Source organism: Castor canadensis, chromosome 7 (genome assembly GCF_047511655.1).
Source record: "Castor canadensis chromosome 7, mCasCan1.hap1v2, whole genome shotgun sequence".
NCBI lineage: Eukaryota > Metazoa > Chordata > Mammalia > Rodentia > Castoridae > Castor > Castor canadensis.
Window position 1 is genome coordinate 153365164 of NC_133392.1, and position 15427 is coordinate 153380590.

At 47.2% G+C, this 15427-nt stretch overlaps 1 protein-coding gene across 2 annotated transcripts in view; it reads left to right on the plus strand.

The window, feature by feature from the left end:
* Positions 1-9703, plus strand: part of Lrrc38 (leucine rich repeat containing 38) — a 32162-nt gene extending 22459 nt beyond the window's left edge. The window contains exons 2-3 of one of the 2 annotated variants that reach the window (XM_020187824.2): positions 5580-5711; positions 7620-7752. In XM_020187824.2, coding sequence (XP_020043413.2) covers positions 5580-5704 — 125 coding nt within the window. In that variant the 3' untranslated portion in view covers positions 5705-5711; positions 7620-7752. Of the gene's footprint in view, positions 1-5579; positions 5712-7619 lie in introns of both variants that reach the window. The other variant, XM_074081306.1, reaches the window with a different exon arrangement.
* Positions 9704-15427: the final 5724 nt, after the last annotated feature.

Consider the following 15427-nt stretch of genomic DNA (forward strand, 5'->3'; position numbering starts at 1 on the left):
GGACTTGAGCCTGCCGGCCTCGAGACTGAACTACATGGGGCTTGATCTCAGGACCGTTTGGGTTCCCAAATTGTGTGAGATGTTCCTTCTTCAGACTTTTGAGTATTTACACATACATGGAAATGTTTCACATTAACCTTCTATGCAGAGCCTGGGGCCAGTATTTTAGTATGTCTGCATTTTTCTTTTCATTTTAATTTATTTGATTTTTTAAAATGCCACTTTGCTTCCAAAAGGATTTTTTTCTTTTTAATGTATAATAATTGGACATCTTTATGGAGCACAGTGTGATATTTCAATCTGTGTATATAGCATGTGCCAATCAAATCAAGATAACTGACATTTCCATCTTTTCATCATTTTGTTTGTTTTTTGGTGGTACTGGGGATTGAAACCATAGCGTTGTGCTTGCTAGGTAAATGCTCTACCACTTGGACAATACTCCCCCCTACCTTTTGTTTTTATTTTTTGTTTTGAGATAGTGTCTCCCTAACTTTGTCAATCTGGTCTCAAACTTTTGATTCTCCTGTCTCAGTCTACTGAGTAGCTGGGATTACAGGTGTGTACCACCACACCCAGCTTTCGAACATTTCTTTATGTTTAGAGCCTTCAGAATTCTCTTTTGTACTTCATAAAATATGTAACAGGTCGCTGTAGACTTTGGTCAGCCTCCTGTGCTGTAGAACACTGGAAGTTTCTCTCTAACTGTATTTTGGTGCCTACACCATACCCTCCCCATCCCTGTGCACCTATGTGCTCAGTGTAGACCACCACCTGGGGTCAGCTATGGAATTCTCCACTTGTGATGTGGTGCCAGTGTTTGAGAAGCCTTGAATTTGGGATTTCATATTTTTTAATTTGGGATGCTCAACCTGTGATGTGTTCCCCCCCACTCTTTTTTTTGTGGTACTGGGGGTTAAACTCAGGGCCTCCACTTTGAGCCACTCCAACAGCCCTTTTTTGTGATTTTTTTTTTTGAAATAATGTCTCATGAACTATTTTTTCCCAGGCTGGCTTCAAGCCGTGATTCTCCTGATCCCTGCCTCCTAAGTAGCTAGGATTACAGGAGTGAGACACTGGTGCCTGGCAGATGTCTTTATTTTTCAAATAAATTAATTTTTGGTTGACAAATAACAGCGTTTACTTATGCACCTCCCCCCACCCCCCGTTCGTTCTCATTCTTTCTTTATTTCCTATCCTCCATGGCACCTAGTGTCAAGCTTCACCTGGCTTGTTTAGTGCATGAAGTCTAGGAAACCGTTTACCAATTGAAAATCTATTAGCAACTAAGAGAGGTGGCCTTGGAAGTCAGTGTCTCAGTGTGCTCAAGCTGCCAAGCCAAAGCTCACAGACCAGGTGGTTTGGACAGGTGGTGCCAGTGAAGTCAGGCTCTGGAGAGGGTTGGCTTCCTGGTTTGCAGAAGGCTGCCTGCTCACTGTGTTAAGGCCACAGGGTGTAATGGCTCATTTCCTTGGTCTGGGGTCTCAATCTGCCATTCTTAGCTGATAACTTGAAGTTATCCACCGAGAGGTCAGTCTGGCATGTGGGGTGAGCTCCCTGGGGAGGCAGAGAAATGGATAGTTTCTGGCATTTTTTTCTGGGAAGAACCTGTTGTGTCAATATCTCTAGACTCCAGGTTTGAAGAAGCTTTTTTGTGATGGATGAGTGAATGAGTAGATGAATGAATGGGTGGATGAATGGGTGGGTGGGTGGGAGTGGATGAATGGACAAATTTATCATGGGCAAATTTATTTCTCTCACGTGGCAGAGAGAAACAGAGATAATTAGAGGACACTTAACTAGTGGAGGGAGAGAGAGAAAGAGACTCAGAGAGCTGGGCGCTGGTGCCTTGTGCCTGTAATCCTAGCTGTTGGGGAGGCAGAGATCAGGAGGATCACGGTTTGAAGCCAGCCTGAGGAAAATAGTGTGTGAGACCCTGTCTCTAAAACACTCAACATAAAACAGGGCTGGTGGACTGGTTCAAGTTGTAGAGCATCTGCCTATGGAGTCTGAGGCTCTCAGTTCAAATCCCAGTACCACCAAAAAAAAAAAAAAGACAGAAAGAAAAGAGACAGAGACAAAGACTCGGAGAAAGAGAAAGAAAGAAACAGAGAGACACAGAAAGACAGAAGGAGGAGCTCTCTAGTGTCTCTTCCCATAAGGACACTAATCCCAACATAGGGCCCCACCCTCGTGATCTCTTGTAACCTTAATCATCTCCCAAAGGCCCTTCTCCAAATTACCACTGCATTGGATCTTGAATGTCCTCAAAAGCCCATGTGTTAAAGGCTTGGTCATATACTGGGAGATGGTGGGCCTTGTGGGAGGTTCTCAGGTCACAGGGTCATGCCCTTGAAGGGGCTGTTGGGACCCCAGTCTTCTCTTTGCACTCTGACTTATGTTGGGAACAGTTTGGTTCTACCACTTACTCAAACCATGATGTTCTACCTCACCATAAGCTCACCACAAGCTCACCACGATGGGATCAAGTTGATCATGGACTGAAACCTCCAAAACTGTGAACTAAAATAAACCCTTTTTCTTTGTAAATCATTTATCCCGGGTATTTTGTTATAGTAACAGGAAGCTGATTGACACATGTTTAAACACATGAATTTTGGGGAGACACACATTGTATACAATCCTTTTTTTTTTTTTGGTGGTGCTAGGGTTTGAACTCAGGGCTACCAAACATATGTCCCTGAGTTCTGCAAGCCACTCAAGCAAATTAATGGAACCCAAGGCTGTGGAAACCTGGTTCATAGCCAAAAACACAGGCTACAACCTGGGGTTTACAAATAGCATCTGAAGTGGGGGTGGTCTTGGGGACTGAGCCCTCGACCTGTGGGACCTTGCTGCTACTTCCAGGTACATAGTGTCAGGACAGAACTAGCGACCACTGCAGAATTAGCTGCCTGCTTTGAGATAGGAGAACCCCTGACACTTGTGGAGGCTGCAGAATTCTTCTGTTTTGATTGTTGAGTGAGAGAAAAAAGATGAACTTTTTTTCCTATATATAAACATTCAGTCTATAACAACTACCTACCTAGCTATACCCAGAGGACATTGTCCTCCCCCAGCCAGGGGACAATGACAGTGTCTGGAGGCATTTTTGATTGCCACACTGGGTAGGGATAGGGATGCTCATACAGCTCTGCTCCCAAGAATCCTCCTGCCTCAAATATCCACAGTGCTGAGACCCCCCTGACCTAAAAATTCTGCAGGACAGAAGAGGGGACCCAAAATCAAACCCCAACTCAAGAGCCCTGCAGTGGTCAAAGGGACCTTGCAGAAGGCTCTAGCAACAGTCCCCTCCCCGCTTCTGCTGGGCCCTGTCCACCTGACTGTCTTTCTTTGTCTGACTTGTCTTATTTCTCTGCCCTTTGTGAGCAAGGGAAAGCCATTAAGTCGGTGTATCTTATCATGATAGCCACACCAAGCACTGGCCCCAGTCCCCACCCCTGGTGGGCTTGTGTAACTCGTTTCCAAACAAGCCCTTTCCTTCCAGCCGCAGAGAAATGTGAGGTGACATTTTCTAAAGTCTGCATTTTGTAAAAATGCCAAGAATAATCTCCAGGCACAAAGGACACTGTGGAAATCAGAATTGACTCAGGGAGTTGTGGCCAGCTAAGACTGGCTTTGTGTCACTGTGTTGAGGCTGTTTTCCGGTTGGCATTGCTCACCGCAGATGACGATTGCTAGGCATAGCTCCTACTAAATCACGCAAGGTCTGTTATGAGCCTGAGGACTCCATGTGATCTGCTGAGCACAGTGGGGTCCTTCTTGCTGGTTTGTGGAGCATCTGTGGGTGCGGTGGACTGTCAAGGGGAGGCAGGCCGATTGGTTGTTCCACTTTTTCGTTGAACAAATCCTTGTCTGCGAGGGAGTCCCAACACAACTGTCCTTTTAAAGCTCTCCTGTTTGATTCAAATGCTTTTATTTGTATTTATTTATTTCCTTTTGCCATGCTAGGGATTGAACTCAGGACCTCATGCTTGCTAGGCAAGTGCTCTACCACTTGAGCTATGCCCCCAGTCCTTGACTGTTTTTAAAAGCTCAGAGGTAGGCAGAAGTTTGACCTTTTTAAGAAGAAGAAGCAACCAGGTGTCGGTGGCTCATGCCTGTAATCTAGCTTCTCAGGAGGCAGAGATCAGGAGGATCTTGGTTTGAAAACAGCCTGGGCATATAGTTTGCAAGACCCAATCTTGAAAACAAACCTTTCATGAAAAGAGCTGGTGGAGTGGCTCAAGGTGTAGGCCCTGAGTTCAAGTCCCAGTACTGCAAAAGAAAAAAAAAGAAAAGAAAAAGAAGCAGAAGCCAGGCACCAGTGGCTCATACCTGTAATCCTAGCTACTTGGGAGACTGAGAGGATTGAGGTTTTTGCCCATGCAAACAGTTTGTGAGACCACATCTCCAAATTAACCAGAGCAAAATGGACTGGAGGTATGGCTCAAGTGGTAGAGAGTGCTTAAAAAAAAAAAAAAAAAAAGAAAGAAAAAGAAACAGTCAAAAACTCTGGCTAAGAACTGTGTTGTGGCTTAAGAGGTAGAGTGTTTGCCTAGCAAGCCAAGGTCCTGAATTTCAATCCCCAATGCTGAAAAAAACCCAAATAAAAAATCCTGTGGTTAAGAGGGATTTTACAGTGCTTGTAAAGAACTGTATCTCAGTGAATCCCATTGATTTTTACAATTAACATGTGTTAATAATTACAATAAAATAAAAACTTTGGTCAAATGTAACTTGACAAAGTTCTGGTTCCTGTAATTCCTTGGGTTTACAAAGCAGGCACTGATTCAGGCAGAGGGGAGAGTGCCCAGTCTGGTTGCTAGACAACAGTTCCCATGGGGAGGGAAGCCCTGCATGTATAAAGGGATGGACCAGGACAGAAGGAAGGAGGACACTCAGACACTCTTCCTTCATCTTCTATTCTTGAGCTGGAGAAGAAAAGACCAGAAATAAGAACTCAGGCAATTTGCAAGGCTGCTCTTTGCTACTTCCAAGCTGGCCAACTAGCAAGGTGAAGAAATCACCTTGACTTTCACATAGTGCTGGAAATGGGTTGGATTTGAAGCCTGGAAGTGCTAAAAAAAAGACAGCAAGTGAAGGTTTTCCTGAGAGATGGAAGGAAGCCAAAAGTAAGCAAAGATGGAAGGGCAGGAGAGCTTACCGTCCAAATGGCGTCCTCCATCTCTGGTTACTTCCACTGAAGAAAAGGGTAGGTTTAAGCCTTCAGAGCTGAATGCCTAGACTCAAACCCTGGCTGTGGCCACTGTGAAGCTGTGTGGTCAAAGGCAGCTACGTAAATTCCCAGAGCTGTAGCTTTCTCACTCAGAAAATGGATGCAACAATAGTTCCTAGCGTGTAGGGTTGTGAGAATTGAGCTAATTTGTAGGTAGCACTTAGATTGCTTGCTTTTTCAGTATGGGAATGGAACCTAGGTCCTTACACATGCTAGGTAAGCTCTCTGCCACGGAGCTACACCCCCAGCCAACCAGATGGAGCACTTAGAACAGTGTCTTTACATAGTAAGTACAATGCAACCGTAGCTACTACCACTTTGTTTTTCTCTCCTCTTCCAGATCACAGATCTGAGCTTTTTATGCATGCTGAAGTCAAGTGTCTCCTGTGTCTGTGGAGTGTGGAATCATGGAAGTCCTTGGGGCTTGTATGCAGCTCGTATTGTACATGCTGTCAGTCAAGATGAGTAGATTGTGAGTTTGAGGCCAACCTGGGCTACGTAGTGAGACCCTGTCTCAAAAACAAAAACAAAAACAAACAAATGAAAAGATGAGTAGTTTGTGCATGGTAACAGCCTTTAGTGACTCAACATTTCTCAAGTCTCCATCTCTGGTTCATGTCCAGTGACATTGGGTGGTGAGGACAGGCCTTGGTTGCCAGGGACCTCATCTTAGCAGGTGTCCATCCTTTCCTGCCTCAGCTCATCATACATTCTCTATTTCTCACTCTACTGATCCTGGATGCTCTGTGTTCCTGGGAGGCTGAGCTCTTTCCAAACTTCCTCTCTGCCTAGAATGTTCTCCTGTGCCTGGTTCCATCTCATCCTGCAGACTATGGCTAAAATAATACCTCCTGACCATCCCACCTGAAGACAGTACTTTGTCCCAGACACTTTTCCCACCTCTTCCTGATGTTTCATCCTGACCACATTATACATTCTTGACCTACTCAGTGCATGACAGCAAGGGCTTTGTTTTGTTCTGTGCTGTAGCCCAGGACCTAGTACATAGTAAGTTATCCCCCAAAATTTGTTGAATGAATGAACAAGGATCTACCTTCTCCTGCTAGAATTTACACTCTGAGGGGTACGGGATTTGTTTACTTTGCTTATCATCATCTGTTAGCACAGTCACAATACCCACATATGCTTGCTGAATGAATAAATAAGTGCTAAAGAGTCCATGTTTCACGGTGCTTAGAACTGAGCCTGGCCTGTGGTAAATTCTATGTGGAGTTTATAGTGATAGCGATGGTGGTTATTTTTATAAATCCCTCACAACTGACACTCAGTTGTGGTATTTTTCTAGATTGGAGACTTTAAAACTCCTTAAAGTAATCAAACACTTTTCAAGCGAAATCTTAGACAACTCCAACGTATAAAGCAGAGTTTAAGAAAATTGTTCTGGTCATTTTCGGGGTGAGTGTCCCAAAGGGTCTTGAACTCCTTAAACCCCTACTCGGACAGCTAGAAAATAGTGCTTCTCAGGCCAGCAGCAGAATCACCTGCTTACTAAACATGCAGAGTTGGGGACCCCACCCCTGCCTGAATCTGGGTCTGCAGGGATGTGTCTGTATGTCTGGGAGCCTGTGTTTAATACTGTCTTAAGGTGACTCAGCCAAGTTTCCAAGTATCAAGCACTTTCTAAAAGTCACCTGCTGCTGTGTTCTTATTTCCCCCACTCTTGTCAAGAGAAACCATCTCAGGACAGTGGGGTTCCTGCACGGCTACGCAAATCCTCACTCCTCTTCTGCGCTGAGGGCTGTGAAGCAGAGGTGGCTTCCAACTGGGGAAGTGACACTGTGGCTGGGAAGGTCCTTCCATGTGCTGGCACTGCTCTCACCCACTGTGTCTGTCACCCCCTTCTCATCACTCCTGGTCGGCACTGAGGGCTACAGAGATCCAAGGCCCCAGACAGAAGGTGCACCCAGGCAACTCCAAACCAAAAGGGAGCAGCATGCTTTGATTTTCCCTTGTGATTCTTCTGAGGCTTAAAAATAGTTTAGCCAGTTGCTAGTGGCTCACACCTAGTGAGTAATACTAGCTACTTGGGAGGCTAAGATTGGGAGGATTATGTTTTGAGGCCAGCCCCTAGTCTCCTTTCCAAAATAATCCCATCTCCAAAATAACTGGAGCAAAATGGACTGGAGGTGCAGCTCAAGCAGTAGAGTGCCTGCTTTGCAAGCATGAAGCCATGGGTTCGAACCCCAGTCCTACTAAAAAAAAAAAAAAAAAAAAGTTGAAATTCCACTCAAGCCAGCTTTTCTTTCCTTTTGTTTTTGGGGATACACTCCCACTTGAAGGGCTTGGTCAACACTCGCTTCTGGGCAGTGATGGGCTGCAGGTTAACCCTTTCTCTCCTTGCACCTGTGCCTCCCCGCAGGCCTCGACACCATCCAGTGCTCCCTGCCCATGGAGAACCGGAGGGTGGCCCTGCATGAGCTGTCCGAGGCCAGCTTCAGCGAGTGCAAGTTCAGCCTGTCGCTCACAGATCTGTTCATCATCATCTTCTCCGGTGTGGCTGTCTCCATTGCCGCCATCATCTCCAGCTTCTTCCTGGCCACCGTGGTGCAGTGCTTCCAGAGATGTGCCCCCAACAAGGACGCGGAGGACGAGGATGAGGACGAGGATGACTGAGCCACTTCTTTCCACTCCTCACTTTCCTGCACCCAGCCAGTGGCACCTCCTTAAGAGAGGGAAATGCCGAAAACAGAAGCCTCAGCCCAGCAGGGAACAGGACAGAGCCCGCTCTGGGTCTGGGCACACCTGCTGGAACCGCCAATCTCAGGGTTCAGAATCAGCAGAGCAGAGGAACCAGGAGAAAGGAGGGAATCACTTCTGAGCACAGCCCACCTAGGTGTGGGTGGAGATGACCGAGTTGGGCTTCCCAGCTGCCAGGTAAAACCCTCCCAAAGAGAAGGAATGACCTGCAGCTTCTGACCGCCAAGATGTTTGCGCCATTCTTGCTCTGACCTGCACCGGGAGACCATGAACCACCTCCTTCCCTCCAAGAGACAGCAGTTTCCTGCATGGAGATTCAAGTTCAGATCATTCTCCATGAGAGCAGGGATTCTCTTTATATAACAGGCCTCAGGAGCCTTGGGATGTGATACCCAGGACAAATAAACTTATGTGCAATAGACAATATTTGTGTCCCCCACCCCCCAATGTGATGGTATTCGAGGTGGGGCTTGGGGAATGTGATGAGGTCATGAGGGTGGAGGCCTCCTCATTGGGGTTAATGCCCTCATAATACAGATTTCAGAGAACTCCCTTGCTCCTTCTGCCAGGGGAGGACAGAGCAAGAGGTTGACCATCTGTGAATCAGGAAGTGGTTCAGAGAACCTAAACGTCCCGGTATGCTGGGCTCCAACTCGCAGCCTCCAGACTGTGAGAAATAAATGTCTGTTAGTTATAAGCTCTTCAGACTATGGTATTCTGTTAATAGAAGCCTAAGTAGTCTAAGACACCATGTTCAGCTAAAATGGTACCTAGGAATAAGCTAAGAACGGACCAAAAAGTGCTTGGTGCAGAGTCTTGGTAAGTGGGTTGGATAGCCTTCTGTTGGCATCATTTGAACTCTGATCCTTAGTTGAAGACTTGCAGAGGAAGGATAGCCACTCTGTCCAGTTGTGATGGCTCTCTGCTCAGCCACTCTTCCTCCGAAGTATAGTGAGGGGTTTCCCTTCCTGAGCCAGTACTGCTTGGCCGTTCTTATGCTGGTCTAGTTTCAGACTTGTCATCTGTGGGACTTTTGGTGGACTGTCTTGGAGGCCAAGATTTTAATAAGCAGGTTATATTGTACCAACAAAATGTTTAAAAACGAAACAGAAACACTGAGCCCAGCCTCTGAACAACCCTTAGGGTGTGCATGACATTTCTTTGGAGCATAGGCTGTGACAGGCAGTGTACTCCAGGATGAGGAAGGCAGCACTTCGTTTCAGAAACAAACATATCGTGTGTCCTGGGAATTAATGCAAGATGACTTGTGTTAGCAGCGTTGGGCCAAAACTTGGGCCAGAGGCTCACAAGAAGCTCCTGGGATATTTTGGGGAACCACTTCTCTTTTTTTGCTCATATTACCTGTTATCTTTCTTGTCTTCCACTGCTTCCTTCCATCTTTGCTTCCGTAATAATTGTTGAGTGCTTGCTAAGTGCCAGGCATTGTAGCTGTGCGTTAAACAAGGCCTGCTGTTTTGGGCAGGCCTTAGATTCTTATGGGTAGAATATAAATAAGGAAACAAACTGTCATTGCAGATGGTGTCAGGCTCCAGTAAGGAAATAAATAAGGTCCCGGGACAGAGAGCCACTAAGAGGCACTTCAGAGCTGGAGAGGATATATTAATCAGGAGTCCACAGAGAAACAGAACCAATGGGATTCATTGAATGGGCATGGTGGTTCATGGTGCATACCAGTAGGTCCAGCATGCTGGAGGCAAAGGCAGAAGGATCTCAAGTTCAAGACCAGTGTGGGATACTTAGCAAGTGTCTGAGAGAGAGACAGAAGGAGTGGAGAGGAAGGGAGTGAGGAAGGGAGGGAGAGAGAGAGAGGAAGAAGGGGGAAGGGAGGGAGACAAGTAGGGAGGGAGAGAGGGAGAAAGAAGGGGGGAAGGAGGGAGAGGGGAGGGAAGGGAGAGAGAGGAGGGGGAGTGAGGGAGAGAAGAAAGGAGGGAGAGAGAAAGAGAAGGAATTGGTTCATATAAAGATGGAGCCTGTGATCTCCCATGGTCTACAGTTGGCAAGCTAGAGACAGGAGAGCTGATGGTGTTGCTCCAGCTCAGCAATCAGGAGGAGAGAGAGTGAAACTTCCCTTCCTTCACCTTGGTGTTCTATTCAGGCCCTCAAAGGATTGGATGATGCCCAAGATGCTCGGGAAAGCCAACTGTGTCACTTGGTCTATGTACTCAAGTGCTAATCACATCTAGAGATGCCCTCAACAGACACACCCAGAACTGACCAATATCTGAGCACCTTGTAGCCCAGTCGAGGTGACACATAAAATTAACCATCACTTCCCAGAATGCCTCTGACTGGGTGGCTTTGACCTGAGTCGTGCCTCCATCCTCTCTCCCTTCCTATCCTTCCTTTTCCCCTCCATCCTTTTCTTCTCTTCTCTCTTCTTCTGTCCTTCAACCTTGAGGAGACTCTCAGCCACCCCAGCATTATGGTCTGCAGCAGAGGAGACCCATGGCTAAGAGGGTCTGACTTCTCATGGTCCCTGGTCAGGTAGACACCTTCTTGGTCTCCATGGCAGCCTCGGGGCCTGACCGGGCTTTGAACGTTGGTGTAGGTAGCACTTCTTTTTAAAATTTGTTATTAGCACTGGGCACTGGTGGCTCACACCTGTAATCCTAGCTACTTGGGAGATCAGGAGGACCATGGTTCAAAGCCAGCCCAGGCAAATAGCTCACCAGACCCTATCTCGAAAAAACCCATTACAAAACAAGGCTGGTGGAGTGGCTCAAGTGGTAGAGCACTTGTCTAGCAAGTGTGAGGCCCTGAGTTCAAACCCCAGTACTGCCAAAAAGTTACACATTTATTATTAGCATACATTAATTGTACAAAGGAGTCTCTGCATTGTGATATTTGCACCACAGGCGCCCCCTTGTGGGTTTGCTGGCCTAGAGACCCACAGCCCTTCCCTGCTTGAGACTCTGCATACATTGTCAGAGCTGCTTTTCCGCCTGTGACCCTCTGCCCCACAGCCACTCACCCAGAACAAATGAGGCTACTTGAACACCAAAATGCTGTTGTCCTATTAATTCCTTCTGCCTGACAAAGAGCTTTCAGAGCCGTGAGAGCCTCCTGTCCCCCGCCCCCCGACTTCAACCCCAGAGCCTAAGTATCTCTGGGGACAGGAGCCTTTCTTTCAAAGCCCAGTCTGGGTGGCTTCCACTGAGCAGCCATTATGTCTGCCCAGGACTTGCCTTGATCTGGGCCATGTGGTCACCACCGACTCTGCTCTGGCTCCTTGGGGGTCCTCCTCAAACCGTCCCTGTCTGCATAGGATTGAAGCCCAGCTGAAATTCCTGGAGGCTCTAATGACCCGGCATGGCTGATGCTGTTTCTCCCTGGTGTCAGATCTTTTCCCACAGCCAGACTGAGGCCCACAGGGGACAGCAGGTGCAAAGACGCTAGCATTAGATACTGCCTGCCCGACCAGCACGAGTCTCTGAGTTTAAACCCCAGTACCACTAAAAACAAAACAAAACAAACAACTCTTGGCTCAGGCCTGGCAGACAGGAGCCTGGAACAGAGGAACACATGTAGCTTCCAGCCTGAAGAGCCATACCTGTGACTTCTCCAGGGACAGGGCAGAGTCTAGCTGGGGTCAAAGCTAGAGGTTTTTTGTGGTTGACTTTTTCAGAAGCTCATAACCACAGACAAGGTTCTAACAGAATATTTGGAAATAACATGACAGCAACCTCCCCTTATTCAAGAAGAATCTGTTCTAAGATCCCCAGTGGACACCTGAGGTTCGCAGGTATACTGAGCCCTCTATGTACCATGTGTTTTTCTGCACGTACGTACCTATGATGAAGCTTAATTTACAAATTAGGCACAGTAAAAGATCAACAATAATACTATTAATAAAATAGAACAATTATAACAATATAGTATAATAAAAGTGATTTAAAATTTATGACTTATTTTAGAGATTTTCCATTTAATATTCTTGGGCTATAGTAGATGGTAGGTAACTGTGATTGTAAGGGGGTCTGTCTTACCGAGTGTAAGGAAAGTAGAATTGCACAATATTGGAGCAGAACACCAGAACTGTCACATTCTACCTGAGCATTTGGGGACACCTGATTGTCCACTGCTCACTGGGCTGGCCCTTTGGCTGTGAGGGTCTAGGGTTTTGCTAACCTGTCTGGTCCCTTTCCCCATCACTCACACCCTTCAACCCCTCCACCCTTCTTTGGTTCCTTGCAAGCTCAGCTTGTCCAAGCCAGAGGGCCTTTGCACCTTGCTGTTACCTCTGTTTGGGACATTCTACCCCAGACCTTTGCTCCATCTTGGCATCCAGGTCTTACCTCAAAGGTCATCTGCTCAAAGAAGTCTTCTCTGCCCATCCCAGCTAAAGAAACCCTCACCTGTCACCGTCTGCCATGGTTAGCTTTGGGTGTCAACTTGCCTGGGTTCAGGGGTTCCCAGGCATCTGGTAAAGCATCATTTCTGGTTGTGTCTGTGGGCATAGGATGCAGAGATTGGCATTTGAACCGCTGGACCATTGTCCACATCCCCTGGCTGTTGGTTGAGGGTCCACATAGAACAAACAAGCAGAAGATAGAGGAATTCACTCTTTTCTGGAGCTGAGACCTCTTCTCCTGCCTTTGGATGTCAGAACTCCAGGTTATCCAGCCTTCAGACTCCTGGACTTGACTACAGCTCCCTGAGTCTCGGGCTTTTGAACTTGGACTAAGCCATGGGACTCCCTGGTTCTTCAGCTCTCAGATGGCACACAGTGGGACTTTTCAGTCTCCATAATCACATGAACCAATTCCTCAAATATATCTTTATAAAACACATACACACACACACAGAGTTTCTCTGGAGAACCCTAAATAATGCTCTCAAATGCAGTTTGCTGTGTCACCATGTTTCTCTTTCCTTTTCTTTTTTTTTTTTTTTTGTTTTTTGTGGTACTGGGGCTTGAACTCAGGGCCTACACCTTGAGCCACTCTACCAGCCCTTTTTGTTGTGAAGAGTTTTTCAAGAGAGGGTCTTGCAAACTATTTGCCCAGGCTGGCTTTGAACCATGATCCTTCTGATCTCTGCCTCCTGAGAAGCTAGGGTTACAAGCATGAGCCACCAGCGGCCAGCCCACCATGTTTCTCGATTCTCTTCACAGCTCTCATGACTGTGTGAGCTCCTTGGGTTTAATTTTTTGCCTGGCTACTGCCTCTCCTTGTTAGATTGTAAACTGCAAGCGCAAAGCCTATGCTTGTGTTTCTTACTGTGGATGCCCAGAGACCATACCTGGCTTGAGCTTGGCAGGAACCTGGTAAATATTTGTGAAGTGGATGTGTGGGTGGGCGGGTAGGTGGGTGGGTTGTGGAGAAGTGGGTGTGGATGCGTGGGTGAATGGATGGGGGTTGTGGGCAGGTAGATGGTTGGATAAGTGATAGGTAGATGAGTGGTGAGTGGATGGATGGATGGATAAGTGGATGCGTTGTGGAGAGGTGTGAGTAGATTGGTAGGTGGATGGATGGGTGTGGTGTGGATGAATGAATAGGAGGTGGTTGGATGGGTAGGTGGATGGATGGGTGGTTAGGTAGGTTGTGGCTAGGTGCTGGTTGAATGGGTAGGTGGGTGGTGGGTAGTTGTGTGGGTTGTGGATAGGTGGGTGTGGATGGGCAGGTGGATGGATGGCTGGGTGGATGAGTGGTGAATGGATGTGTGAACAGATGGGTGGGTAGATGGATGGGTAGATGGGCAGGCTATGGCTCTATGGGTGGGTGGGTGGATGGTAAATGAGTAGGTAGTAGAAGGATAAGTAGATGGTGACAGATTTCCTACCCTTTTCAAGGGTGTGGAAGCCACACATACTGTGTGAGGAGTATGGCCAGGAAGACTCCCACTGAGGACATCCTTCAGTGGGAAAATCCCTCTTTCCCTCATAGAGGACACAAGAGGACACAGTTCTAAGCCCAGGACTAGGACTATGTCAGGAAGCAGTTGAGCTGTTTCCTTCCTTAGCATTTCCCCATCTCTGTTGTAGCTGGGGCTGCTGATTACAGATGTGACCCCAGACTTCACGCTTTTCCCCTGACAGCTGGAGAACAAGGGCTTTGAGGGGTCAGACCACCACGTCTCCTCATGCCAGTCCCATCTCCCCAGCAACGCCGGCCTTGGCATTGGTGGTTGGGTCCTAAGTGATTTTCATTTGTAACCATCTGACCCCTAATTACTTCTGTTGATTACTTGGACAGGCTTTCTGTGCAAAAAGGGCTTAAAACGCAGGGAAGTGGGAAAGAGGTGCTCTTCATTTGTCCTTGTCTGCCACCTGTCTCTAGAGGAGGAGGCTGTACTGCTCAGGTTGTCGAATTCCTCAAAGATTTGTTCTCTCACCAATTCTGAGCCAAGACAGGTCAGTCTGTTGTTTTGATGGGTTTCCTTAGAGAGCCAATTCTCCAGCTAATCCCATGTCTTTTAAAGTGACCGATTGCTTATTGGGAGAACAGTGTGATAGCCAGAGAGGGAGAGAGGGAGGGCAGGACAAGGATCCTAGTCATCTGTGCAATGTGGAATTAACCCCTTCTGTTATTTGTAGTCCCCTCTGATTATGCAGAGGGGGAGGCCATTGTTTTACAGCCCTGCCCAAGGAAGAAAAACCTACAGCTTGGAGCTGAGATATGGCTGGGAAGCAGAGCACTTGCCTAGCATTTATGAGGCCCTGAGTTCAATTCCCCAACCCTTCTGCCAACCCCCCCCCCAAAAAAAAACCCCAAGAATAATGTGCTGGGTGCTGTTTGGCTCACACCTGCAATTCTAGCTACTTGGGAGACTGAGATCAGGATGATCATAGTTTGAGGTCATCCTGTGCAAATAGATCACAAGACCCCCTTTGCAAAATAACCAGAGCAAAATGGACTGGAGGCATTACTCAAGTGGTAGAGAACCTGCTTTGCAAGTGCAAGCCCTGAGTGCAAATCCCAGTCCTACACACACACACACACACACACACACACACACAAGATCAAGAACATATATAGTCGTCATACCAAAGGATTTCCTAATTCCCCTCCAGCCACCAGGCAAGCTCCTGTTTTCTCACTATAGAGTAATATACATCTTCTAGAATAGCTAGAAATGGAACCACAGAGTGTATGTTTTGGCCTGACTTCTCCAACTCAGCATGATTATTTTGAGTTCATCTACATCTTTGTTTGGTTTGAGACCCAAGATTCCAGGGGCCTCTTGAAGACAGTGGCCCTGCTGGTCCTCTGGCCAACTTGCTCATGGCCCCAGCAGCCTGCAGAGGCAGGTGGAATCAATGGACACCCCAGGGTCTATTTGCTGTCATCTCTGCCCTCCTTTCTGCTGGGATCCTGGTTGAGGACTATAAATAGTGTAGTGGGGATTACAGCTAAAGGGGGAGGTGCAGGGGAACAGCCCCAGCCCTAGAAAAGATATATATTGAAGGTGGAGGAAGAGGAAGAAGAAGAGTGGGAGGAGGAGAGCAGG